The sequence below is a fragment of the Eumetopias jubatus genome, unplaced genomic scaffold (genome assembly GCF_037043125.1).
Source record: "Eumetopias jubatus isolate StellerSeaLion01/CBP00866 unplaced genomic scaffold, mEumJub1_p1.0 scaffold_2, whole genome shotgun sequence".
Classification (NCBI taxonomy): domain Eukaryota; kingdom Metazoa; phylum Chordata; class Mammalia; order Carnivora; family Otariidae; genus Eumetopias; species Eumetopias jubatus.
In genome coordinates this window covers 69,160,909-69,188,158 of record NW_028274808.1, presented here as the reverse complement: position 1 = coordinate 69,188,158, position 27,250 = coordinate 69,160,909, and the positions used below count along the sequence as shown (strand labels likewise).

Here is a 27,250-nt window from a genome sequence, read left to right as displayed (position 1 = left end):
CAGTCATTTTACTTTTGAAAAAGAAGAGAAATAGGAGATGCCAGACAACAAAAGGGTTACAAGAAAGTGTTGGCTCAGAGGTTCCTTTATAAAATAAAAATAAACTGGTGCAAAAAACAAAGTTATAGTACAGGTACTTTGGAAAAGAAGAGTATTTACCATATGAAATTTCATTGTATGAAATTAAGTAAAAGTCTTAAGAGAGGCTCAAGATTTTTTTTCTGATGAGCAGATGATCAGGATCTAGGAATTTTTCGGAAAACACAGTTGATGATTTATTAGAATGCACAGCCTTTACAACAGCACCTGGAGATCATGTCCTGTCAGTGACTTGTCTGTTAGTGAGAGCCTGTTTCTGATTTATCAACTACATCTACATCTTGGGGATCTTGCTTCAAGTTGAAACAATGGCGTATCCTTTCTGAGCTTAGAACAAGATGTCTGTCTCCTTTCTTTCAAAATAAAATGGCTTGCCTGACCATAAAATGTTTGATGTATGCATGTTTTCAGAGATATGGAGATGTTTGAAATCACAGGAACATTATAGGCTGTGAGTAGTAGAACACCAAATAAGTTTAAGATCAGGAGTATAAAGGCCAACTGCCTTGAACTCTGCCAAGCGTAAGTAATTGTTTTCTGGTAATTTATGGTAAAGAAAACAGAGGAAGCAGTAACCTCCCATATTCGGCAGAGATACCAGACTAAATGATGAAAGTTGGTGAGAGAAAGAAAGTTAATTGCATACCTCCTGTGTGCCAGGCAAGGAGCTTTTATGTGCAATGTATTACGTACTTTGCTTTGGGTATCTTTGTGCAAAAAAAGATTATTTTCAGTTTTGCTGTTAGTAGCTATGTGGTAGCTGGTTTTTCAGCTATGTCAATGCTGGTTTTTCAGAATAGTTTAGTAAGAGACAGGGTTAGGCTATGTTTGTGAGTCTTACCCCTTAAGACAGATTGAGAACATATTGATAATTTACTGGCTTCATGATTCTCCCTTATCATAGAAGCACAGTCTCTCAGAGGAATCTTAAGGTTTTTTGGGGTTTTTTTTTGTTTTTTTTTGTTTTTTTTGAGAATTTGACTACCCAGACGGGAGATACGTCTTTCTGTTTGGGGGATTTCCCAGAGAGCTTAATCAATTGCATGGCTTAATCTGAGCATTTACTGGAGTTACTTCATCTAATGGTTTTAATAGCCTTGGGAAAGTAAGCCTCAACCACCAGTAAATTTCCAAACATGACGCACTGGTTAAACAGAATACCACAGGATCATTTCCCTTCTAAAGTTCCTATCTATTGGTATCTATCAACCAAAACAAAGGGCCTGTGTTTTGAGTGACCAGATGTGTCTCCCCCCTCCCTAAATACCACCATTCTGATGTAAAATAATCCAAGGGAAGAAGACTAAGAGTCTAACAAGAGGGCATTTAAAATTACTTTTAGGTTTTATTTAAGTTTCTTTTCATGTTGGAAAATACCATGTGGTAAGTTGATGTTTTCATTTTTCATGACAGAGAACTAGAGAAGAGAAAGAAGTGGAAGCAGACAAACTCTTGGTTGAGACTCCGAGTGGTCTGGGTTTGCTTTCTGAATGTCATCCCCTGGCATTACAGTTTATCCTCAGTGTGATTCTTTAATGCATGGCAACTTTTCCAACTTATTTTTCCTTCAGGTCGACGGATGAGACATTCAGCCTGGCTGAAGAAACGTGCAGTTCTAATCCAGCCATAGTTCGGAGGAAGAAAATTGCCATAAGCATCATTTTCTCTCTGTGTGAGAAAGAAGAAGCACAAAGGAATTTCCAGGACTTCTTTTTTTCTCATTTTCCCCTGTTTGAATCTCACATGAACAGGCTGAAGAGTGCCATTGAAAAGGTAATAAGAATGTAGTTCTAGAGTCAAATAGAGAAGCGATTATGGGGCTTTAAGGTGGTAGCATCTCATCGTTTATGTATCAGATCACTTTTTTAGAGAAGTTAAATCATCCACAACAGTAATAGACCCTTAGGCAGGTTGATATCAGATATCAGATACTAGAGTATTTTAGGAAAGGAGATCACTGCTTCCTGATGCCTTAAGTCATTACCACATTGAATGTTTTGGCTATAATACTATTTTATTAATAAAAGCCCAGTAGTAGACAGTTATAAAGGAATTTCTTCTCAGAGAGTAATTTGGTTTGTTTTCTCTTCCACAAAGGCCATGATCTCCTGCAGGAAGATAGCAGAATCAAGTCTCCGTGTCCAGTTCTATGTCAGCCGTCTGATGGAAGCTCTGGGAGAATTCAGGTACATTGACAGTGTCTGGCAAATTCCAGAGGGTAAATTGATAAATGGCGGTAGCAGCAGCAGCCATGGATCTAGGGATCATAGAAACCATCACTTGGAAGAATTGCGGGGCCTGCAATTATTACCCACTTTAGCAACTCCTTCCCTCAAGATGGAAATCAAGACCAACCAGAGCAAAAAGTTTGGGTCACTCAGTACCGTGTAATCCACACTGCTGCCTGTCATCCAGTCTTTGATTGCTTTTAACAGTATGAATGGAGAAAACTAATGTTTAGGTGTTCATTACAAGCCTGTTCATTATTTCATGTCATCCTCATGAAAGCCTTAGGAGTAAGCACTGTTAACTAGCCCCATTTTACAGATGTGGAAACATGGGTTCAGGGCTGTTTATCCACAGCGTAGCTGAGAGAGTGTATATGTCAGGGATATAGACCTTCCAGTCTGCCAGGACGAGGACGATCCTTGCTTATACCCAGTGTCCTCTCGTAAGTGTCCTGGTCTGAACACCAAATTGTATGATCACCCTGGTGTATCGTCACTGTCAGTTTTTCATTCATGATCTTTGTACTCTGAAGCTCCTATAGTCTTTGCTCCTAATATCTGGGTAAGAAGGTGTAGTGTAGTGGATGGGGTTCTCCTTCACCTTGCTGAGCTGGGGTTCTCACACCATTTCTTTGAGCCAGTTTCAATGGGGAGTGGAATCACATTCCAAATGGGTCATGAGCTAATGAGTTAAACTGTTATTCTGTAGCTGAAGGATAAAAATATTTTTTACAGTTCTTAGACTTTTGAACATTTTTTTGATGCTTAATGTGAATTCTATAATGCTTCTTTGAGCAAAATCCACAGTAGTTTGAACCCTGGGTTATGTATAAAGTACTCAGTACTCAGGTAACACATCAGTGATTATCTGGTGGTTAACGTTAAGACCTAAGTCATATAGTTGAGAAATAGTGTGAAGTTGTGCTAGTTTAAGGAAAGTATTAATTTTTCAGAGGTCAGGAATCTGAAAGTACAGAACCAGAGAGCCTCACTTGTTCATAGACAAGTCTTATTCTCATTTCAGCAATCTTCCCCTCCAGAAATGGTGACAAAGTAAAGTGTTAGCAGTTGGAGACCTTACTTTTTGTAAATAAATCCCAGTTCATGTGACTGTCACTTGTCATTGCTACCTAACTTAGGCAAATGTATTTTGGCCAAGGTGGAATTCTAGTGTATCTCAATTCTTTTAGGTGCATGGCTAGAAATCACGTCAGAGTATGTCTCAGCTCTCTTTATTTGGAGTGGATGTACTCTCCAGTGGAGATCCTAAGCTAAGTTAGTGTATTCTTTGGAAAAACACTTGTGAGTCATGAGCTTGCAATAGAGCCCTTGGTACCAGGTGTCGGGAGACCTGAAGTCTCATCCTGACCTTGTTCAATGTTGTATGCAAGTAACTTAATTTCTCTAGACCTGTTTCTGAATCTATAAAGTGATAGAGCTGTATTAGTCAGTTTTGCTAATAGCTTATAGTTCTAAGAATTTGATTCTGTTGGTCCATATAAAAACTCAGTATATATTAGAGCGAAGAAGAGGCACTTAATGTAGTTTTTCCATCTGAAATGAGTAGAGTGCTTTGGTTTAGAGAACTAAAGCACCAACTAGAAATTGGGGGTGTTGAGTTGTCTTTGGTCACATTTTATTTTTTAAAGATTTTATTTTATTTGAGAGAGAAAGAGCATGAGAGGGGTAAGGATCAGAAGGAGAAGCAGGCTCCCCTGTCGAGCAGGGAGCCCTATGCGGGACTTGATCCTGGGACTCCGGGATTGTGATCCGAGCTGAAGGCAGACGCTTAACCAATTGAGTCACTCAGGTGCCTGCCTTGGGTCACATTTTTGATAGAGCATATACTTTTTTCTTCCTTTATTTCTTTACTATAAAAACAGCTGTCGGGACGCCTGGGTGGCTCAGTCGGTTAAGCATCTGCCTTCGGCTCAGGTCATAAGCCCTGCGTCGGGCTCCCAGCTCAGCGGGGAGCCTGCTTCTCCCTCTCCCACTCCCCCTGCTTGTGCTCACTCACTTTCTCTGACAAATAAATAATTAAAATCTTAAAAAAAAATAGCCATAAAGTTCAGTACTAGGCACTGTGAAAATAAATTGCTTTAAAAATGAATATTTCATATCAAGGGTTAGTATACCTTTTCTATAAAGGGCCTCTGTCATAGCTCCTCAACTTTGCCGTTCCACAAAAGCAGCGACAGATAATGTGTAGACGGATGAGCATAGCTGCATTCCAACAAAATGTTATTTACAAGAAAGGTGGTGGTCAGATTTGGTTTGTGGATCGTAGTTGGCTGATCCCTGACTTATATACTGTTTGAATCCCTAAGGGCTGCATAGATTCAGATTATTGTTTTCTTCTTTATTCCTTTATGCAGAGAATATCGAAAATGATATCTGTGACAGTTTTGTGTATCCCTTCTCTTTTCTGTAGAGGAACGATCTGGAACTTATACTCTGTTCCAAGGATAGCTGAACCTGTATGGCTTACCATGATGTCCAGCACTTTGGAAAAAACCCAGCTCTGCCAGCGCTTTCTCAAGGAGTTTACACTTCTGATAGAACAGATCAGCAAAAACCAGTAAGCGTCAGCTCTCCGGGGCCTTGGCTGCAGCTTCTGTGGCCAGTGGATGTGCTACACGTGACATGCTGCTTCCTGCATTGACTCATCTCGTGTTTTCTTCCATTTCTCCAAGGTTTTTTGCTGCCTTACTGACTGCAGTGTTAACCTACCACCTGGCCTGGGTCCCGACCGTCATGCCTGTTGATCACCCTCCCATTAAAGCCTCAGAGAAACGCACCTCTCAGTCTGTGAACACACTGGCCAAAACACATCCATATAATCCTCTCTGGGCACAGCTGGGTTAGTACCTAATTTGGCTATTCAGAGTCTCTATGGGATGAAATGGAGAAAATGCTCGAGTTTTTTGTGGATATTGGCTCTCCATCCCGGTGATTCAGAAGTTGTCATTGGGCGGACAGAGAGTAGGAGATTGGCCCACAGATTCTAGTTATGAGTCTCTACGTTCCTCTCCTTCCCGCTGCCGGCAGCTTTGTTTGGCTCTGCTGAAGCAGTAGTTAACCAGCGGCAACTCAGCCCACAGCAGCGTTTCTTAAGCTTGGCATCATTGATGTTTGGACCAGATAATTCTTTGGGGGTGGGGTGGGAGGTGGGGGTGGGGACTGTCTTGTGCACTTGTGCATTGTGGGATGTTTAGGAGCATCACTGGCCTCTGTTCACCAGCTCCCGGTGAAAACCCCCCTTCAGAGTTGTGACAGTCAAAAATGTCTCCAGACGTTGTTCTTGGGCAGCAAGACACTCCTGGCTGAGAACCACTATTCTGCAGGATGGACTCGATAGGAAAAAAATAGAAAAAAGAAAGTAGTGCACTATAATTTTACTACCTTTATAATTTTAGATTAAGTTAGGAACCTTGTCTTTCTCTACACTGCTTCCTTGCAATCAGTTGGTGGTGTCTGTTTCCTTACAGCTTCGTACTTAGGCATGGCATAGGATCGCCTAATGCTTTGGTGTAGTTGGCTATGGAATTTGGGACTTGTGACATCAAAGTGGCCTATTTGGGTTCATGTGCAGAACAGGTCTACTGTGGGACCTCTCCCTCATCAGAGTGACAAAGTTATACTTGGTACTCACTGTGATCCAGATCCTGTGCTAGATGCCAGGGATACGGAGGTGGCAGATTTGTATTCAGACGATCTCAAAACATCCTGCCTACTCCTTTGATAGGAGTGTGTAGAAGGATGCAAGAGAGAGACAGTATGGTATGAAGGGGACGAGCATGGGAGCCGGAGCCCGACTGCATAGATCAGATCCAGTCTCCATGGGCAAGTGACTTAACCTCTGTGTGCCTCAGTTTCTTCGTCTGTAAAATGGGATGATAGTAGTTCATGGTTGCTGTGGGAATTAGTTCTGTGTAGAGTACTTTTGTCATTTATACTGCTGGTGAAAATACTGACATTAGAGGGGCACCAGGAGACAGAGTGAGGGGATGGAGGGGATTTTCAAGGAAAGCATACTTGCAGAAATGTTAAAAGGACACTTTCAGAAGTACAGACTAGGGAGGCGCACTCTAATCTTAGAAAACAGCGTGTTATAATAACAATAATGAAAGCTGACACTGTGAGCAAGGCATTGTTTTTAGTGCTTTTTACGTGTGTTAACTAATTAGATTCTCATTCCAAACCTATTACTATTGTCCTCATATTATAGATAATAAAGATGTCTTGCCTTTGTGTCCTGCATGTAAGAAAGAGAAAACATGTCTCACAGATAGGGAGATAATAGGTACATGTTAAATGAATTGATTAAAGAATTTATGGATGTTAAGAACAGATTTAACACAACCAGTCAGTACTGAGCTCAGAAAAGAACTCAGAGCGTGCCTCACTCTGGGTTATACAGTTTTGGGGAGAACGGAGCATTGTTGTTCTTGTTATGGAACAACAGTCTTTTTTTTTTTTTTTAAGATTTTTTTTTTTATTTGAGAGAGAGAGCACATGAGAGGGGTAAGGGTCAGAGGGAGATGCAGACTCCCTGCTGAGCAGGGAGCCTGATGCAGGACTCGATCCTGGGACTCCAGGATCATGACCTGAGCCGAAGGCAGTTGCTTAACCAACTGAGCCACCCAGGCGTCCTGGAACGACAGTCTTAAAAAAATGTAGTATCATAAAGTGGCAAAGGGAAGGGGTCTTGATATTAAGGAAACGTGGTGTTTCATGCTGCCTGGTCGCCCATTTAAAAACAATGTTCATTAAGCAGTTTGCCCTTAATTAGATAAATGTATTTATAATTAGACATGCTTCTCATTTGAAATTTAACTAATTGAGAGCCATTAATTCCCGGTGTTAAGTATAACAAGGCCAAGTCCCTTCCCATGGGCTTACAGTCATGTAGTAGATCATGTATTATTTTTTTAAAAGATTTTATTTATTTATTTATTAAACAGAGCAGGAGCACACTCACTCATGAATGGAGAGGGAGGAGCAGAGGGAGAGAGAATCCCAAGCAGACTCCCCACTGAGCTCCAAGCCCAACATAGGGCTCAGTCTCATGACCCTGGGATCATGATCTGAGCTGAAATCAAGAGTAGAACGCTTAACCAACTGAGCCACCCAGGTATCCCAGTAGGTCAAGTATTATTGAAAGTCTCCAGTCCTCCCTGCCACAGACAATCCAGCTGGGGTCTGGCTGTTGACAGAGCAGTTTGAGAGGGGCTAAGACCCTAGCACAGATTCATGTGATAACTTCGTAAAGCCAAATGTAAATGACGGTTGAGTTTCCATTATTACAGAAAATCAAGCGGCTTCAGTAATTTGACAGGGGAGCCATTTCCAGTTATTATTATTTTCATTAAATATTTACCAAGTCGCAGTAAATATAAATTTCTGGGAATATACAACGATGTGGATGTAATTTTAATCCAGGTTCCTAAGTAGTGAAAGGGCTTTATCTTGAATTATTTCAAAGGCTTACCTGAGGGCTTGCCAGGACTGGTACCACTGCTCTGCCCACGTCTGCCTGGCTCCCTGGCACTCCCAGGGAAGGGAGGAGAGAAGCTGGAAGCAGCTAGCCCTTGAGCCCTTTCACACTCTCCTAGGCTTACTCCTCACCTCTGCCTCACTCTACACATGGGCTTTCTAAACGGATCACTAGCCATTGGGTTGTGGAAGCAATTTAGTGGGTCAAAAAAGCATTTAGAAGGGTCAATATAGTAGAAAATATCAGTGACACATACACTGTTTTGTAAAATGTTTCTTTCAGAGGGTGAGTGAGGCTGCAGTATAAATGCATTTCTCTCTCGGGATGGGTAGGCGTAGTTTGAAAGCCACTTTCTTTCACCACTGATTGAAGGAGTTCCATGTGGGTCTCTTTTATGACACTAATGACCTCAAGAATTTGTGGAAATGAAAAGCAGCTTTTCTCCTCATAAAACATTTGGGATCGTCGGTTTAAATTAATACAAGTAAAAATGTCTGAAATTTCTTCATTTTCTTTTCTCCTGAAGTTTAAATTGTATTTTTCAGAATGCAGGGGAATTAGACTACAAATCAATAGAAAAAAAAATGATAGGGAGAAAATTCCTACCTGCTCAGAAATTAAACAACCCATTTAAATAAAACCCAAAAGCCAAAGAAGATTTCACAAGAGAAATTAGAAGATAATTTGAACCCAGTAATAATAAAGATACAATAAATTACCATGTGTGGGATTGGGGAAACACTGGGAACTTCATAGCATATACACATTTATTAGAAGGTCATCTAGGAGTAAGTGGCCTTTTAAAAATTTTGTCTCCGTTTCTCCGTCTTTCTGCCTCCATATTCCGCCCCCCTCCCACCCTCTCCGTTTGCCACCTGCTCTTCACAGTGCTCCTAAATTCTCAGTTCCTCAGCTTTCTGGTTTCTGTCTTTTCACCGTCTTCTCGATACTTTTTCTCATGCCCCTCTCCGTCCCCTCAGTAGGTGTCCCCGTCACTGCTTCGCTTACCTCGTCCACCTCTTTCTGCTTCTCTCAGGTTCTCTGCTGTTAGTGCCTCTCCACCGCCCACCTCATCTCTTTCTCCTTCTGACCCTTTTCTCAGTCTCGCCCTCCTCCTCCTGGACTCCTCTCTCTGTTCTCTGGGCCGGCTCTGTCTCTTCCTCTGCCTGCTCTTCGCTCCTTCTCGCTCCTTCTCGCTCCTTCCTGCTGGTGCCCTTTTGTCTCCTTCCCTTCAGGTCTCTCCTCTCCCCACACCCAGCGCCCTTCCTGCTTCCCTGCACACTCTGCCTTCTCTCTCTTTCACCTGCAGATAACTCTTTTTACCCCTTTTTTTCCCCTACGTATTCCTCTCATTTTCTCTCTTTTTTAAAAGTTATTTCTTAAAGATTTTATTTATTTATTTGTGAAAGAGAGAGAACTCACAGGGCAGGCAGAGGGAGAAGCAGGCTCCCCACTGAGCAAGGAGCCCAATGCAGGGACTTGATCCCAGATCCCAGGACCCTGGGATCATGACCTGAGCCGAAGGCAGAACTAAGCCACCCAGGCGTCCCTTAAATTTATATTTTAAACTGTGGTTTTAAAAAAAGCCCAGATCATAACATTTGCCATCTTAACCATTTCTAAGTTCAGTAGTGTTGTCTATTCTCACTGTTGTGCAACTTCTTCATTTTGTAAAATTATGAAAACCAAGGAATTTACTTTAAAATTAGTAGCTTTGTCAGCCCAGGGACTCAAATAATTGTCTTCCAGTTCAGGATCCTGTAAATCTTTAGTATTATAGGTCTATTATTTTAATGATACATTATTTTATGAAGGTTGACCCTAAAATAAAGGCACGGTTTCCACACACATTGCTGTCATTACTTTATATAGTTTAAATAATTATAAATTATATTTTTAATAGCAGCATTCCTTGTTTTCTTTTTTCCATTTATGAGTATTAAAATGTACAAAGCAGATGTTAACTGCATTGCTGAAAAATAATATTGTCATTCTGAGTGACCTTTCTTTCCTCTGTGGTTTTTTTGTACCAGGTTTCAGATACATAGTGGTGATCTTCTTTATTAGCATTGAGACTGATTGAACAAGCATGCCCCATGGAGTCCTGAGATGACCATGACAACTTGCAGCAATAAGCAGTCAGGAAAGTTTTCTCAAACAGAAGTACTCATCCTAGCATCAGACGATAGTCCTGAGCTATTCTTCTGAATTCTTGACTTGTCAGTTGTAAAAGCCTCAAAGATAAAGCCCTGTTAGTCTGTACTCTTTTTTTATAGAGAGGATCCTTTAAAGTCAGCTGTGTTCTGCCCTTTGTATGTCATCAGGAGCAGTAGCCTTACACTAGGGAGTACTTCCTGATGGTTCCCATCACTTTCTCGTCTTAATTTATCGATTTAATTAGTTTTATCTAGTATATGCCCTTATAAAAATGCATTCCCTCCTCTCCAGATGCATTCCTCAGATGAGTTCTAACTTCCCGAGTACTTATGTATAACTGTACCCTTGTACCTCCTCTCCTTTATTTAGTATCTTTTCAAGTTTCGATTTACTTCAGCCTTCTGATTATTCCCATAATGGTTTCTAACTCAGGGTTGGTTATACAGAGACACAAACACGTAGCATTGTGCCTACACAGTCAGTAAATGTTGGCTTTTTGTTATAATTGTCAGTGTTATTATCAAAGTATCAAATGTACAACTTACCAAATGTAATAAGCAGATTATAAAATGCGATAATTTCAATAGGCACTTAAATACTTTCCATGAAAAGCTTACACTGCTGGGCTCATCGACACATTTGCCCTTATTTGGCCTTCTTCCACCTTTAAACTAAAGTTTTGTGGTTCATTAGGTAGTTTTTAATCAGCTTGTCAGGATATAACTTATGGGACATATTTTCATCCAGTAGAATTTTCATGTGAAGTAATAGGAAATAGATTCATTTTTCATGACTAAGTGATTTCTTCTTGTTAATCAGATTGATTCTAGTTGGTGTGTGGTGTGTGTGTGTATTAAGGGAATTCTGAGCAGGCCATGTCATTATTGATTCACTGCACTTTTGTTCATAGATCCCTGAACTTGGATTTTACCCTGAGGCCTATTGTCCTGGGATTCTTCTGGGGGGAAAAAAAAAATCTCATCATTCTAATTTCTTAAGATACAGTATTTGAGTTGGCCCCATGTTGAGGCTGCTGGCTTTAGTGGGAGCTGGCCAGCCCAGTGAGCGGCCTGGGAAGACCTGACAAGCACAGGGAGGGCTGTGTACAACAGTTGCACCCGTGCCCCGAGAGTGATGGGCCTCAGCCTTCCTAGGCACACTTCCCATTAGAGAGGCAAAACTAAAACATGGGCATTACTAGGGATGACCTTTTTGCCTCAGTTAAGTGTGTGAAGAAGCAGCTCTAATTTGAGAGTGTAAGTCGTCTGTCCGTCTCTCATGAAAGCCGACATACCCATGACATGTCTTGCCCCAGACGACTTTGTCTTTGTGTCTCTTTTGCTCTCTAGGTGATCTTTACGGAGCTATTGGCTCTCCAGTGAGGCTGACTCGCACCGTCGTGGTGGGGAAGCAGAAGGATTTGGTCCAGCGCATACTTTATGTCCTCACCTACTTTCTCCGTTGCTCTGAGCTGCAAGAGAACCAGCTGACCTGGAGTGGGAGTCACGGTGAAGGTGACCAGGTGTTAAATGGGAGCAACATCACCACAGCCTTGGAGAGGGGAGAGGTAGAGGAGTCTGAGTATGTGGTGGTCACGGTGAGAAGTGAGCCTGCTCTCCTTCCCCCTATCCTGCCACCTACTAGGGCCGAGGGAAGGAGCCCCAGGCCTGAGGGGCTGGGTGTGTCCCCAGAGGCCACTGACATTAGAGACCTATGTTCCAAACCTGACAAAGAAGGACACAGAAGGCCAGAGCAGAGTTCTCAGGCCTGCAGCATGGGATTCCAAGAGCCAGCCTTGGACAACTCTGGGAAACCTCAGGGCACATTTTGTGGGGAGGGAGAAAGTGAAAATGAGGCGCCACGAGATGGCTCTTCAAGACCCTCCAGCTGTGAGGGGCTGGGGGCAGGAGTGAAGATCAGCCAGCAGACTGTCAGTGAGGACTTGAAAGGGGAGATGCCTAAGAAACTCGCAGACCGGTCAGCAGCCTGGCCTTGCCCTGACAGACATTCCTGGGAGAAACCCCCCGTAGAGAAGGTCACTTTCCAAATTGGAAGTTCTGTATCTCCAGAGTCTGACTTTGAAAGCCACACAAAAAAAATGGAGAAGCAGCTAACGGCCTGTAGACAATATCCAGAGTTAGCCTGCCATCCCTTGGCTAAGTCCAGGACAGCCGCTGACATGCCCCAGGACCCGCAGGTTTCTAGCTGCTCCTTCACACCTGGCTTCCAGAAGAATGTCCACTGTCCTCAGAGTCCATCTTGTGAGAAGGATGAAGGTGCATTTGAGAGGGATTTTGCTGAGGACAGAGGCATGAAAACCGAGGTTGTAGCAGATGCTGCTGGGCAGCTCGACCCGTCTGCTGACTCACTGGCACCTGACTGCAGTGCGGCAGGAATTGGAATGAGGATGCCGGAGAAAACAAGACATTTGCATTTGAAGGATGCAGAAGGACCTTTGCTACAGCCTGTTCCAAGCAGGTGTGCACAGCAGGACTCTGGTTTCTCGGGCACTGCAGATGTCCCCTGTGGGGATGCCAACAGGAAGGCCAACTTCAGGTTGGAAGGAGACATTCCCAGAAACGAAAGCTCAGATAGCGCTCTTGGAGACAGTGACGAGGAAGCGTGTGCTTCAGCCTCGCTGAATCTGGAGCACAGTGATGACCGGACTGAAGCGTCCTTGGAAGTGGAGCTGCCTCTGCCAAGGTAACACTGGCAGGTTGGGAAGCCGAGGGAACTGGGTTTGAATACTGTTTTCCCGACATCACCCGCATGGGCACATGAGGTACTGTCAGCCGTTTCACACATAATGGCTTTTTTTCCTCTGAGTATGAGCAGTGTTACCAACCCGATGCACACGGCTTCAAGCCCACGCTTTCTCCCAGGATGATCAGTGGCCCTGGTTAGTGCATCTGAGCTCTCTAAGTGAGGAGGCAACTTGTTGCCTTTGCAACTCTTGTGACATTTTGGGAAGCTAAAGGATACCGTGGAGGTCGTGGTGGTGGGGAGCAGGGATTTTAATTTTCTGTCATTGGAGTGGAAGTTAGATGGCTGGCAGCAGATGCCTTGCATAGGAGTGGTGGATTACCCTCACCATGTGGTGGATTACCCTCACCATGTGGCTTCTCTCCTGCAGGTCAGAGCAGCAGGAAGTGGTTGGGAAACAACACCTCTTCCTTAACACTCCATCAGGTTGATTATTTGGTCTGTGATGACTGAAAGCAGTAATTACAGGTTTCTTCTGTTCTTCTGCACTGTCATGGGCACCACCCTGTGCAGATGTGTCGAGTTCCTAAAGCCAGATTTTTGGCAAGATTCCCCCCCCACCGCCCCAGCCCCAGTAGACTTTCTCTTTCTTCACTCTCTTGACGCAGACCACCTGGTAGATGTTTGATATGAGGTTCAAGAACAAACTCATAACTGGCCATCAGAATACTGTTTTTTCTACCCTTCCATCCCCGCAAAAAAGGGGGGGTGTCTTTTTTTCTCTTTCAGCCCCCTTCCTTTTCCCACTTCGATGATCCACTTCCGGGAGGATTGGTGAAATGGACCACCCTGAATCAATTTTTCTTACTGTGTTCCTAGGGTTTTTGTTCCAGTTGCAATGCAAGAAGGGAGTACATTTTTAATTGTGTATTCTAATGGACTGATATTGTTTTAGGTCTCAGAGCATCAGCAACCCAAATGTAAGAAACTTTGGCCGCTCACTTCTGGCAGGTTATTGCCCCACGTACATGCCTGATCTGGTGCTTCATGGGACCAGCAGCGACGAGAAGCTGAAGCAGTGTCTGGTGGCTGATCTGGTCCACACAGTCCATGTAAGTGATCCCAGCTTGGAGCCCCTGGCTGCTGACAAGATGTCAGCCAGGGTCTTGGCCAGCAACAGGTGTTTAAACTGAAGAGTATGTAATTACGGGATTGTTTCTAGCGATGCGGGCATGGGCTGGTGAAGTACCCGGGGGTTAGCAACAGCTGGAAGCTATGAACACACCTGGGCCTGAAGAATAAGTGGGGTGCAGTGGCATCGGAGCTGTGGAGAGCTGGGGCTGGAGGAGGGGCTGGGCCACCTGGCAACCCAAGCACTGAGGAGCTCTTCTGTCCTTCCCATTGGCTGAGCCCAGGTGGAAGCCAGAGAGCAAGGTCAAAACTGATGCAGACCCGAGGTCCGCAGAGGTCAGCCTCCTGGGGCCGGCACAGGACAGAGAAGGGCAGAGAGTGGATCTGGAGGGCACATAGGCTGGGCAAAATAGAATAAACAGCACAGATGGTGGCAATTATATGCCGTCACGGGGAGGACCGAAGAGATGTCGCATATGGTTTGCTTTTTATCCGATCCTTACAAGTTCCTAAGAGTAATTTATTTTAACTGATTTGTCATTAAGTTCGCTTTGATGGCTGCACGAGGATGACTGTATAAAGATTAACAAGTCTTACTGGAAAATTGCCTCGTGGCTGCCGTTAAGTGCTTTTCCGCTATCTGCAGCGTGACAGGAACTGAGCAGTTAAGGAAACTGTGTCAGTCTGATGGACCTGTTTTTAATTGAGCTGCTATTGGGCAGATGTGCAAAAATAGATGTGCATTGGAAACATATTGTGACTTGTGCAATAGGGAAAGTCCTCACTGCATTAAGAAAATTGGAATTTGGCTTCTTACCTACCTCCTTACCCAACAAGTATTTTGTGAGAGGTGGAGCAGAAGGCACTGTATGTTATCTTTGGCCCTGAGGATCTCCTCTGTGAAGACTAAACATGCATCAGACACAGGCTAAACAGGCCGAAGGTATTTGTGTGAAATGGGAAGAAGAGCTTAGTAGTGAAGCAGATGTCCTCATAAACCCCCCTGAATGGGGAGGGAGAAGAGATGGGGAAGGGGTGCTTGGAAGCTGGGAAGGCCAGTCCAGTGTATACATTTATACCCAAACATTCCTAACCCCACCCTGCTTTGTGGTCGGACACCACCCCTCACCAGGATATTCCAGGAATGAAGCTATGAAGTTGCTTTCTTCTCTTGTAAAGAATGTCATAACATTTTATTTTCATAGTCGTAATGAGCACTGTATCCTTGTTTATCATTTCAGAGGTCCCTACGTCAGTAACATTAGAATAAGAACAGTGTCCTCATTGTGTGATACTATGTAGGTTGTCTTAAACCATGGAAGTCTCAGTGATGTTAGAGACTCGCATACATTTTGTAGCCATTAGTAGTATTAAGGCAGGGAAGTAGAGGCCTTCTTTTCCTTTTCTGTCAGTGATCTATGTGTTTATAACCGTATGTGCAAAACCTGTGGGGTTTTTCTTTTTGTTCTGCTGTCGTTTGGTAAGAATATTGGCATTATGGGGCGCCTGGGTGGCTCAGTTGGTTAAGCGTCCAACTCTTGGTTTCAGCTCAGGTCATGATCTCAGGGTCATGGGATTGAGCCCTGCCCTGCTTTGGGCTCCCTGCTCAGCGGGGAGTCAGCTTCCTCCTCCTCCCTCTCCCTCTGCCCCTCCACCCCACCCCTGCTTGTACTCTTTCTTTCTCTCGCTATCAAATAAATAGATAAAATCTTCTTGAAAAGAAAAAAAAAAGAACATTGGTGTTCTTGCTTGTTGGACCCTATGAAGCCCTGTGTTCTGCTTCGGACAGAGGTGCCAGGAGATCGAGTGTGAACTAGGGCAGGTTGTCTTCAGTACCATTGATCTTACCAGCTTGGGGGTGGGGATGGGGGTGGGGGGGTTGTTGCCCAAATGCCCTGGACTTGCTCACTTACCTCTATGGAAATATCATTAATTGATTTATAACCTTCCTTGAACTTATTTGTAAAACCATTTATGACTTTTTTTAGTATTTTCCATAGGCTGACAATTTCCAGTTTTTTGTATATTAGGTTTTAATGGTGACCATTGAGCTCTATAATTCTTATATCTGAAAAAAACAATCCATGTTTCCTCTATTAGTACTCTTAAAGATTTTTCATATATCATTTTCCCTTCCTTTCAGAAGTAGTGTTTTCACACTGTAGGCTTTTCTCATTTCTTTAGACTATGCAATCACCCTGAGATCAAAATTTATTAAGCGTAATAACCTATATTGTGTCAAATTGTGGGTACATCCAAAGTGCAGCCATGCATGGGTGTTAATAGGATATTGCAAAGGGTTCATAAAAATATCTTTGGAAATTTAATACATTCAGAATGTATCCAATTAGCATTAGTAGATTTCTAATTTCACTTGGCACATTTATTATAATGGATTTTGCTTTTGAAGTAGTGTTCCATTTAAACTGCCTCTCAGATTGGGACTCTGGTCTGTGACAGTGTTTAAATAAAAATAACCTTACTTTCAACGGCCATTTACACATATTTGTTGAAAAATAAATTAGGGTTTTTTTTTTTTAAACATTCTATTGAATTTACTGCTCTATAAAGTTTAGTAATTATTTAAATTCTTGAGTATGTTGCCAGAGAAGGAAGCAAAGATCCAAGAACAAAAATACATGACCACAGTTAGAGCTGAAATAATAATTTGTTGAGAAAGAAGAGATTGGGATAAATTGCTTTACTCAATTTGCTTTCAAAAACCTATTTTTTGGATGTTAATAATTTTTAGTGTTCATGCGAGACTTCATTGGGATTTGATACTCATTGTTTTTAGCGAAGGATTCTTAGTAACTGTTTAAAAGCAATTGATTTAAGTTATTGATCTATTTTCCAGACCTGTGCACGTGAGTGGATTGTAAAATCTTTTATGTAAAGGTGTGCTTTTATAACCATGGTGGACGAGTTCCTGGAATTTCTTCTCTCATTGAGGGATTGAATTCTAGAGCTTCCAATACTAATAATTTATTTATTTATTTGACAGCGAGACTGCAAGAGAGGGAACACAAGCAGGGGGAGTGGGAGAGGGAGAAGCAGGCTTCCTGCCGAGCAGGGAGCCTGATATGGGGCTCAATGCAGGGCTTGATCCCAGGACCCTGAGATCATGACCTGAGCCGAAGGTAGACGCTTAACGACTGAGCCACCCAGGCGCCCCTAAGAATTTATTTTTATGCGTTTCCTTATTCTGGTCTCATTAAAGGAAAGACATATTAACTTTATTTCCATTTTTATTATTGGCTTTTCCATATCAAGATTGTGATAGTCTTTAAATATTTAAACACATGTTCTTGTTTAATCCATATACTACCTCTTTTTTGTCATTTCAACTGTTTCTCTCCTAGCATGTAGATTATACAGCTGCCTTATATTAGGCTAAAGTAATATTTAGTTTCACTTTTTTCTCCCTGCCGTACCTAACTGTGCATTCTTTCTCTGTTTTCCTTTTGACTCTAGATGTTAAAGTGGGGGAGAGAGAGTGAGTCAGCTTCAGGCTGTGTCTGTGACCCTCAAGTAGCTTTTTCTCTCTTCTTTTTTCCTCCTGTGTGCTTGTCTGCCCATGAATACTGCTGCCCAGGGCGATGTTAGGGGTATTAAATTATGGGGTAGTGGGGGAGGAGCACTGATTTAGCACTGATGGCTTGGGTTCAAGTCTTAGTGTTCCACTCATTTGCTAATAGTCAAGTAAATTGGTATCACTAAGCCTCAAAAAAATGTATTAAGAACAGATGAAATATAATCCACTGGTTAAGAGTTTGGCTTCTAAAGACAGACAAACCTGAATTTGAATCATGGCTCGCCCCTTAGTGGCTTTGTGGACTCGGGCAGGTTTCTTTACTCTTCCAAGCGTCAGTTTCAGCTTCTGTAAAATGAACAGTACTTACAGGTCTGGTTTGAAGACTCTTGAGATAATGCATAGCAAGTGTTTAGCACAGTGCCTGGCACATTCCTAATGCCCAATAAATGTTAGCTGTTAATATATGTGAAAGTGCTTTGTAGTTCCTGTTAGAGATAGTGAAACAGAACCCATATACACATTCATTCCGGGCTAAAAATGTCCACTTCTCCTTGCCTGTGAAATCACAAAGAGCAGGCCAAGGGACTAACTGCAGGGTAGGGTCATCAAGACCAAAATCAGCATCACATTGTAATGCTTTTTTAAAAAACTGTGGTCCAGGGCTTCAGGCATTTTACAGAATAATCTATAAAACAAAGTTTAACAGTTGGATATTGCAGCCTCTTTCATTTAATTTTAAGAGTAGCAACAGATTGACTCCAGAAATACCAGGCAGAAATCAGTTGTACAGATAAGGAGCTTTGCTAAAAGCTTGGCTCTGATACATGCTCATGAATACCTAATTATGCCATGCAGTGTAATCAACCAGGGAGACTACAAAAGAACAGCAAGTCACATCAAATGATAAATCATTACTTAAGTAATGCAGACAGCATTAAGGTGCCTCAAGTCAACAACAACCTTAAAATCAATAGTGTTGCAAAGGAAGCATCCATGTAGGACAGATCAGCTATCTGAGAACACCTCTTGTCGCTTTCATTTTTGTATGCTGGGTAATGAGAATGACAGTGCCTTGGACCTACAGCACTGTCTTACTGTTTCATAAAATCTGTATGTGTGTGCACACATGTATAAGCATGTACATGGGGTTGTGATGTTAAAATGGATTTCTTATTGTGGATTGTGATTTTTTTTTTTTTTAAGTATTTGAAGAGGACTATTGATCTCTGGGTATTGCCAACTCTAATCTGAAATCTTTCTGATTCTCCTCCTCACAGCGACTACAATATAGTCTTATTTAACCTTCCCAACTAGAATTCTTATGTCCAGTTTTTTCCCTTCTAGTCATCTCGTACAGTGCCGTAGGAGGGCTCTTGCTAACCCCTGAATATGATCATTTACTCTTTTGCTCTAATAGTTTCCCATTCTTTTAAGAGAGTAAAATACAAACTCCTTGGCTGGAATTGCCCCCAGGTAGAACTTTATACCCTCAGGTTCCTTAGCACATTGTACCACACCTTTGTTCTGTTTCTGACATTTTTCTACCACTCGGGCTGTAGGCCTCTGGAGCAGAGGAGGGAGACTTTCTTTCTTTCATATTCCCAGCACCTCCCTCTGTGCACCTAGAAAGTGCTCAGTGACGTTAGCTGACTGTTCCCTATGGAACTGGATTTAGGAATGTGTGTTTGTGGCTAAAACTGTGATGATTGGTCTGTCTGTTTCTTCTAAAGAGAAATGGCAGGTAGTTTTTTTAAAATAAAAGGGAAGAGTAATGTGTTTAGACATGATGCCTTTGGCTCTGTTTTCATTTTCTATACCTAAAGGAGAGTAAAAAGCTTATTATAGGTCTCTCAGGCTTCAGTGCCCTTGCATTTTGTAAATATTAGACACATGTCTAATTTTGATGTTTTCTTAAATTTGTTCACTATGTACAAAATATTTGGACATCTATGCCCTTCTTTGTAAAAAAGCTTATCAACCTACTTGCATTTTATTTTGCAGTCCTGTACATCCTCACATGGCTTTAGTCAAATGACTCTTCCTGACCTTGAGCTCCTTTCCTGGACTTTAAATTGTTTCTTTTCTCAGCAAGTGACAGGCCTGATAATTAAGCTGTGCCCAAGGTTGCGCACTGTATCTACAAGGCTGTAGGCTGACCTTGGGTGTCAGCCTAGTGAGCCTGGTGATGACCGCCACAGGCACAAACCCACAGAAGGTCAGATGTCCTATGTAGCCCCTCCCAGACCACCTCACCAGACCCTCTCCTCCTTCCCTCTGCCACCAGGTCCCTATGTTTTCATGATGTCTTTGGGCTTCCCAGAGCCCCTGCCTTGGTATACCTACCAGGATCCCTCAGCAATGTCCGTGGTGCACAATGATTGATTTTCTTTCTCTTCTTCTCCACCTCATCACAACGCTTAAGTCTTTAGCGACTGCCACTGAAGCTGTTTCCAAGAGAAAATAAATTCTGGTAAAGAAATGCTTACATCGTTATGATAAGATCATATAATTATTACTTCTTGTGGTATTTTCGTATGTTTAACAGTCTGCTTGATATAAACTAGAAATCTCTGATGGTGTCATGTCAGGTGGTCCAGCTGACTTGTTTGGCCAAAGATGAGGCAGGGAGCCTGCACATGGCTTTCGGGGAAGAGAAGGAGAGTCATGCCTTGGAAGTTTACTTCCTATCAAAAAATACCGTGTGCTAGGTGCTGTGTTTACAGTCATGGTCAAGGTATGAGGCTGGAGGATTCCAGTACCATGTTGTGCTGCTGCAAATGGCGTGCCTCCTCTCTAAAACTATAGACATAATGGGTAAAATAGTACCATCCCCATCCAGCCCAGTTGTTCTAATATCTGTGCATGAAGAAAAGTGGAAATCCTTTTGTGCCAGCAACAAGTCAAAATCAAAGCCAGAGCAGTAAGTTTGGGCTTATATAACCATGGCCTTCTGGGATTTCAGTCTGGATACAGATCCTAGGAATTGGGTGCTGAGTTTCTAAGATTTACTCAGGATGAAAGATGTAGTCTCATATGCATATAAGGCTTGGGACCTGGAACTGAGCCCCTTACATGAAGCCTGAAGCTTCAAAGAGCTATTCTTCCATGAAAGGGGGATTAGAAAACTCCAACCATAAACAGTGAGGCGACGAAGAAACAAGTTGGAAACTTGGTTGGGAGAAAATAAAGTCACCCATGAGAAATCAAAGCCCCAGGCCCATTCTGTGAGTGGGTTGGCGGTCCAGATTTATTCTACCCAAGTGACTTGGGAATCCCTGAACAAGAAATAAATGTAAAATTCAGAAGCATTGAAACCTCTAGGACTCTGGCAGAAGGAAGCACATTGGACACTTTCTCGTAACCACCAGCTCATAAGACACACATTGCTGCTTTTCCTCTTCTCCACTTTAACTCTTAAGCCTTTAGTGACTGCCACTGAACCTGTTTCCAAGAGACACACAGAGCCCATAAAACAAACAACCCCAACAAGATGGGCTCATGTTCAGAGATTACAAACCGTGTATGAGGAAATCAGGATGAGGGAGAGTAAGCAGATCCAAGCTGGACAATTAGCACTCCCAGAACCATCTGAAATAACTATTAAGTTACTGTGTTTAAAATGGTTATGGTCATAAAAAAGAAGGAATTGGACCTTTAATAAAGAGATGGGTTGATGTGATAAGTGATTATTTAGATTTGTAAAAGGACTAAAAAGAACTTCTAAAAGTGAAAAATAGGACCATGAGAATCCAACCCCAAGGGATAGGTTGGAGAGCAGAGCAGATTAAATACCACTGGAGAGAATTAGAATTTGTGACATGGAGGCTAGAACGAGAAAATTTTATAGCATATTCGGAAGGCGAGGACAGACAAGGCGAGGGAAAACAGTATTTGAAGGAATGACTGAGAGTTTTCAGATGAAATAAGCACACTGACTCCTGAGTAAGTGTAAATACAAACAAATCCAGTCTTAAGCTATAGAGAACATCAAAGACAAAACTTGTAAGCAGCCCAAGAGAAGATATGGCACCTGTCCTCAAGGAGTTTGAACTCTATAACAGGAAGTACACAGAAGTCAATAAGCAGTAAAAATAGTGCGGTAGAGTCTCTTGCAGTGAGAGGCACAGGACAGGCGTGGAAGGACTTCCTGGAAGTGGTGTCTGTACCCGGAGTTTGGTAGGGGATGAGCATGCGGGGCCAGGGGAGGGTTCAGAGGACCGTGTGACTCTCTCAGGAAACCGGAGACTCTTCTGGCTGATTCTGTTGATGACCATCTTCTTAACATGCAGGCAGAGCTGGCTTCGCCACCACAGGAGGTTCTTTTCTTTTTTTTAAGATTTTTATTTATTTGACAGAGAAATACATAGCGAGAGGGGAACACAAGCAGGGGAGTGGGAGAGGGAGAAGCAGGCTTCCCGCGGAGCAGGGAGCCCAATGTGGGGCTCGATCCCAGGACCCTGGGATCAGGACCTGAGCCGAAGGCAGACGCTTAACGACTGAGCCACCCAGGCGCCCCACCACAGGAGGTTCTGTCTGTTCCGTTTCTTGGTAAAAGTGCTGTCAGGAAAGTCTAGATGCTGAGCATTTAGTAAAAGACAGTATTACACCGCATGATTTTATAGACCGGAAGAAGTGTTTAAGAATGGTGAGTGATGGGCGCCTGGGTGGCTCAGTTGGTTGGGCGACTGCCTTCGGCTCGGGTCATGATCCTGGAGTCCCGGGATCGAGTCCCGCATCGGGGTCCCTGCTCGGCGGGGAGTCTGCTTCTCCCTCTGACCCTTCCCCCTCTCATGTGCTTTCTCTCTCTCTCTCTCATTCTCGCTCTCTCAAATAAATAAATAAAATCTTAAAAAAAAAAAAAAAAGAATGGTGAGTGATAACCAGGCTCTTTTTCTCTGAATGAATGTGACACTAAAGGGTTTTTTGTTTGGAAACCAAACAAAACCGGTCAGCAGTCCACACATGGCTGCCATCCTCATGTGTGGCTCACATCCATCCAGAGGTGGGGTGGGTCAGCCCAGGACTGTTACATTGCTTAAGTCATCAGCTCCAGGGCAGTGGAGGATATGGTGAAGTAGGTGGGCCTTCACTTCTAATGAGGTAGAAGAATAAAAAGGAGGATCTGAGGACATTTAACCAAGAGCAGGTGCTGAGAAGGTGAACCTCACCACATTACTTATCCCGTTGACTTCATAGGACTAAGGAAAGGCCTCACGTGAAGCTATGTAAAGGCCAGTATTGTAACAGAATGGTTCGAGAATCTTTTTAAAAGGCATTCTGTCATGTGGCATCCTCTTATTCAAGTTCAGTTTAATAAAGTTACAATATGTACCAGAATTATCTTATATAGAATAACAAAGTGACACTCAAATGATGCCAAGGAATCTTAATGTTTTATTCAGAATATTTCAGAGATGAATAAAAGATACAGGGAGGTGCTTCCAATTGCCTGAATCATAAATCACCTGCTCCCTGTATGTTTGAAAGAGGCTGCTCGGTGTCTCGTCCCTAGTAATCAAACCTGCCCCATTATAACTGCGTATTTTGGAGCTGGTGATGAGTACAGAAGTCTGTCCACACTCCCACTGCCTGTAATACACATGTGAGGTGGACATCTTTGAGGTTTGATAAAGGGTCAGCTCAGAGTATGTGTTGGGCAATGCCAACAGTGTAAAGATGGGGGAGTTTCTTAAAGTCTTAATAGAGGCAACTATATTGCTCCTATTTTGACATTAAGTTGAGACTGTCATTCACACTTATTGCAATCTTATCTTCCAAGGGATTTCCACCCTGACGAGGTCCTAGGATTTCAAAGTAGAGGGCTTGGCAGACTCACTGAGATAAAAGTTGGAAACGCATGAGTTACTAGCTTCTATTTCTGACATACCAAGATACTTAATAAGCTGTTACATTTTTTGTCCTTAGTGTTTCTGTCTGTAGAGCAGTGCTGTGTTCCTGGCCGCCCCACAGGAAAAATGGCATGATGAATTAATAAGTAGTTATAGGAAGCATATATGTGAGAATGGTATTTTCCTGCCCTTAAGTTAAAAATAGGTGATTACATGAAATGTTAGTCATTTAAATGTGGTACATGGAAAAGAAATAAATTAATAATTGTGCAGATGACTTAATAGGAACTGGACTAAATCCAAAAATAAAGAAATCTGCATAGAGAATTGTTCAACAGAGCCAGCATGTGTTAGATACTTAGCACATGCCTAGCATTTTGTTGTGCTCATTTCAGAGGCTATGGAAGAAAAAGAAAATGTGATTTCTTTCCTTGAATTACTTATGTAATCACTGAGTAGACAAACAGATGTGAAATCAAGAACAAGTTAAGACAGTGTGATTAAATGTCAAAATGTAGATTGTAGGGGCGCCTGGGTGGCTCAGTCGGTTGGGCTTTTGCCCATGATCCCAGGGTTCTGGGATCGAGCCCCAGCGTTGGGCTCCCTGCTCAGCAGGGAGTCTGCTTCTCCCTCTTTCCACTCATGCTCTCTTTGTCTCTCTTAAATAAATAAAAAAAAATTTAAAAATGTAGATTGTAAAAACCCTCAGAAGTCAAAAGAAGAGCACTGAATGTGGGAAAGATGTCTTGTGGAGTGAGGTGGGACGTGGGGGGTGGGACCTAAGTTGGGTCCTTGAAAGGTTGAAAAATTTAAGATTTTATTTATTTTTTTAACATCTATTTAATTTATTTATTTAGAAAAAGATAATTTTTTATTATTAACATGTAATGTATTACTTGTTTCAGGGCTACAGGTCTGTGATTCCTCAGTCTTACACAATACACAGCGCTCACCACAACACATACCCCCGCCAGTGCCCATCACGCAGCCACCCCATCCCAACCCCCTCCACTCCAGCAACATTTATTTTTTTCTTAAATATTTTATTTATTTATTTGAGCGAGAGAGCACGAGAGCGGGGTGGGGGCAGAGGGAGAAGCAGACTCCCCTGCTGAGCAGGGAGCCTGACATGGGGTTCCATCCCAGGACCCTGGGTTCGTGACCTGAGCTGAAGGCAGATGTTTGACCTACTGAGCCACCCAGAGGCCCCCAAAAGATTGAAAAATTTAGAAGGGAGCAGGGACAACATTCTGGGCACAGCCTGAGGTAAGAGGCAGGAGCCCTCTCAGCCTGGAGAAGGGGGTTCTTGGAGAGTCCTGGAAGTAAATATGTATAGGTGAATGTGGCCCACACTGTAAAGAGCTTTAAGTATGGAAGAAGGAAAGTGTGAATCGGGTGCCTGGGTGGCTTAGTCAGTTAAGCATCTGCCTTTGGCTCGGGTCCTGGGATCGAGCCCCACATTGGGCTCCCTCCTCATTGGGAGGGGGGTCTGCTCCTTCTGCCCCTCCCCACCGCTTGTGTGCCCCCTCTCCCTCCCGAGAGAGGGAACACAAGCAGGGGGAGTGGGAGAGGGAGAAGCAGGCTCCCAAGGAGCAGGGAGCCCGATGCGGGGCTCGATCCCAGGACCCTGGGAACATGACCTGAGCCGAAGGCAGATGCTTAACCGACTGAGCTACCCAGGCAGCTCTGCAGACTCATTCTGATAAGAGAATTTAGTGAACTCTGTGGGCAAGAAATGTACCTTGAAATTAATTCTCTTTGGTTTGAGAGAGAAAAGGACAATTGATACATAACAGTGTTCCTACGGTTCATAAAGTTTTCAACCAAACAAGCATTTTTAAGGGGAAGTGACTATTTTTAATATTAATATTTCCTTCAGATTTTCACTCAGAGCTCAGAACATCAGAGGTGCTATTTAATCTCAGACACTGATGGTTGGGAGGAGAACTTTTAAAGGGGTAAATATATGATGGGGGCTTTTTTGGTTTTCTGATGATACTTAGTCAAACTAACAAAGTGCCCCCCACTCCTTAAAGAGTTTTTTAACATTAAGAAGAGGAATCTTACTAAGTAAAATTACTTGCCCGATATGATAGCTATCCATATTTTATCTTCCTTTTCTTAAGATCCATAGGAGGCCACAGTCTCCACCAGGATGCAGCCATGCCCTGCCTCTCCTGCTCATTTCTTTTTTTCTAGTCTCTATGCCTAAACTCCAAGCCCTAAGAACAGCAGATGGATGGATCAGGCTTTTAATAGGTGTCTGAATCCTTCAGTCTTAGGTTTTACAGCATTTCTTAAGCTACTTAATTTCCCAGAAGGACTGCTCATGTGTGTTAGTGCTGCTGCCAAGTGTATGTGTTTGTGTGTACCCTGGTGTACACGGGAACTTGATAAAATTGTGAACTTAAAAATTGCCGTGACAGATTTCACCTTTAATTTGTTCTGTGATTAAGATACAGCTGAAAAGAAAAAGTTGGTATTGAAAAGAAGCATACAGGGGCGCCTGGGTGGCTCAGTTGGTTAAGCATCTGCCTTCAGCTCAAGTCATGATCCAGGGTCCTGGGATTGAGCCCCGCATCAGGCTCCCTGCTCAATAGGGAGCCTGCTTCTCCCTCTCCCTCTGTCTCTCTCCCTACTTGTGCTCTCTCTGTGTCAAATAAATAAAACCTTAAAAAAAAAAAGCATACATGTAATTTTTTTGTTTATTGTAGTTCTACATGTGCCTTAAAAGTAGAGCCTTTCCTAAGAGGAATTTTAAATTGAATACCAGGGCATAGGGTGTGTATGGGTGTGTGTTTCTGTGATAAATCCAAACATGGTCTTCTGGATCTTAGAGTTCTTTAAATTCTGAAAGCTTAGAGACTGACTAATAAGCCAAATCTCTTTAGTGGGGTTTATGTTTTCTTTGGAAAGATACATATGAGAAATCTCCAGAATCATTGGAACTTAAGTAAGCTTCAACTCTCTGACCCCAAAGAAGTTTAGACCAAGTCAGCGATGGACCACCAGTAGCCTTGGCATCCCTTCAATTGTAACGAAAGTAGTTGCTTATGATATCTCTCCAGCGTTCCTTTTTTTAACCTTGACCAATTTACATTTCCTTTACTTCCATCCTCCTTTAAAAAGTCTTTATTCTTGGGGCACCTGGGTGGCTTAGTCAGTAAAGCATCTGCCTTCGGCTCAGGTCATGGTCCCAGGGTCCTGGGATGGAGCCTGCTTTTCCCTCCCCTCCGCCTGCTTCTCCCCCTGCTTGTGCTCATTCTCTCTGTCAAATAAATAAATAAAATCTTAAAAAAAAAAAAGTGTCTATTCTTCAGTAAATAAGTGAGTGGTTACTAAACGATATGATTGGTTGGAGACATTGGGTTGCCCTGTGAATATATTCAGGGAGCTCTGTGTTAGATATGTAGTAGCCTGAGAATGTGTCATGCTTGAAGTATTTCTTTTAAGGTACTCTTCTGTAAATGTTTGGCCTGTTCTTCTCTGTTCTGGAACCTACTAACATAGGAGTCAGCAATACCATGCTGTTTTAGGGAATGCAGGGTGCGCATCAACTCTGTCATTTGCTTGTACTTAACCTGTCTCATTTTAATTTAGTAACATTTTTCAAATGCCAGGTCCTGTGCTAGGGGCTAAGAATTCAGGCAGAAAAGATTCAGGCCCCTCCTTCAAGGAATGGGCTCACAGATTCCTGATGGTTTGTCTCAACCCTTGACCCCTTTGTCTTTAGTCTTTTCTCTTTGATCCAGTGATTTAAAAATGACTCATGCTCATTTTTCAAGTTTGATTTTTTTTTTTTTTTTTTTTTTTTTTTACATTTCTTGTACCCATTAAGTTTCTCCTTTTAAAATAATTGAGCCAGCTTCTGTGTCCTTTTTTGTTACTGTATCTGGATCTGCAGCCTTCTAAAGTAATTCATGTTTGGAGAATCCCCCATCCATGACCTCCCCAGTGAGCCACATTGCTCTTACTCCAGGTGCTGGTGATGAAGCAGTTACACTTTGATCAGTTTTAGGACATTAGTGTGGTGGTGGTTTTTTTTTTTTTA

At 42.7% G+C, this 27,250-nt stretch overlaps 1 protein-coding gene across 5 annotated transcripts in view; it reads left to right on the top strand.

Annotated features, from left to right (window-relative positions):
* FNIP2 (folliculin interacting protein 2) overlaps positions 1-27,250 on the top strand; it is a 136,548-nt gene that overhangs the window by 100,141 nt on the left and 9,157 nt on the right. For all 5 annotated transcript variants that reach the window (XM_028104365.2, XM_028104363.2, XM_028104364.2 and 2 more), the window contains 6 exons: positions 1,671-1,872; positions 2,197-2,285; positions 4,759-4,905; positions 5,021-5,187; positions 11,331-12,684; positions 13,640-13,796. In XM_028104365.2, the coding sequence (XP_027960166.1) occupies positions 1,671-1,872; positions 2,197-2,285; positions 4,759-4,905; positions 5,021-5,187; positions 11,331-12,684; positions 13,640-13,796 (2,116 nt within the window). The remainder of the gene's footprint in view (positions 1-1,670; positions 1,873-2,196; positions 2,286-4,758; positions 4,906-5,020; positions 5,188-11,330; positions 12,685-13,639; positions 13,797-27,250) is intronic.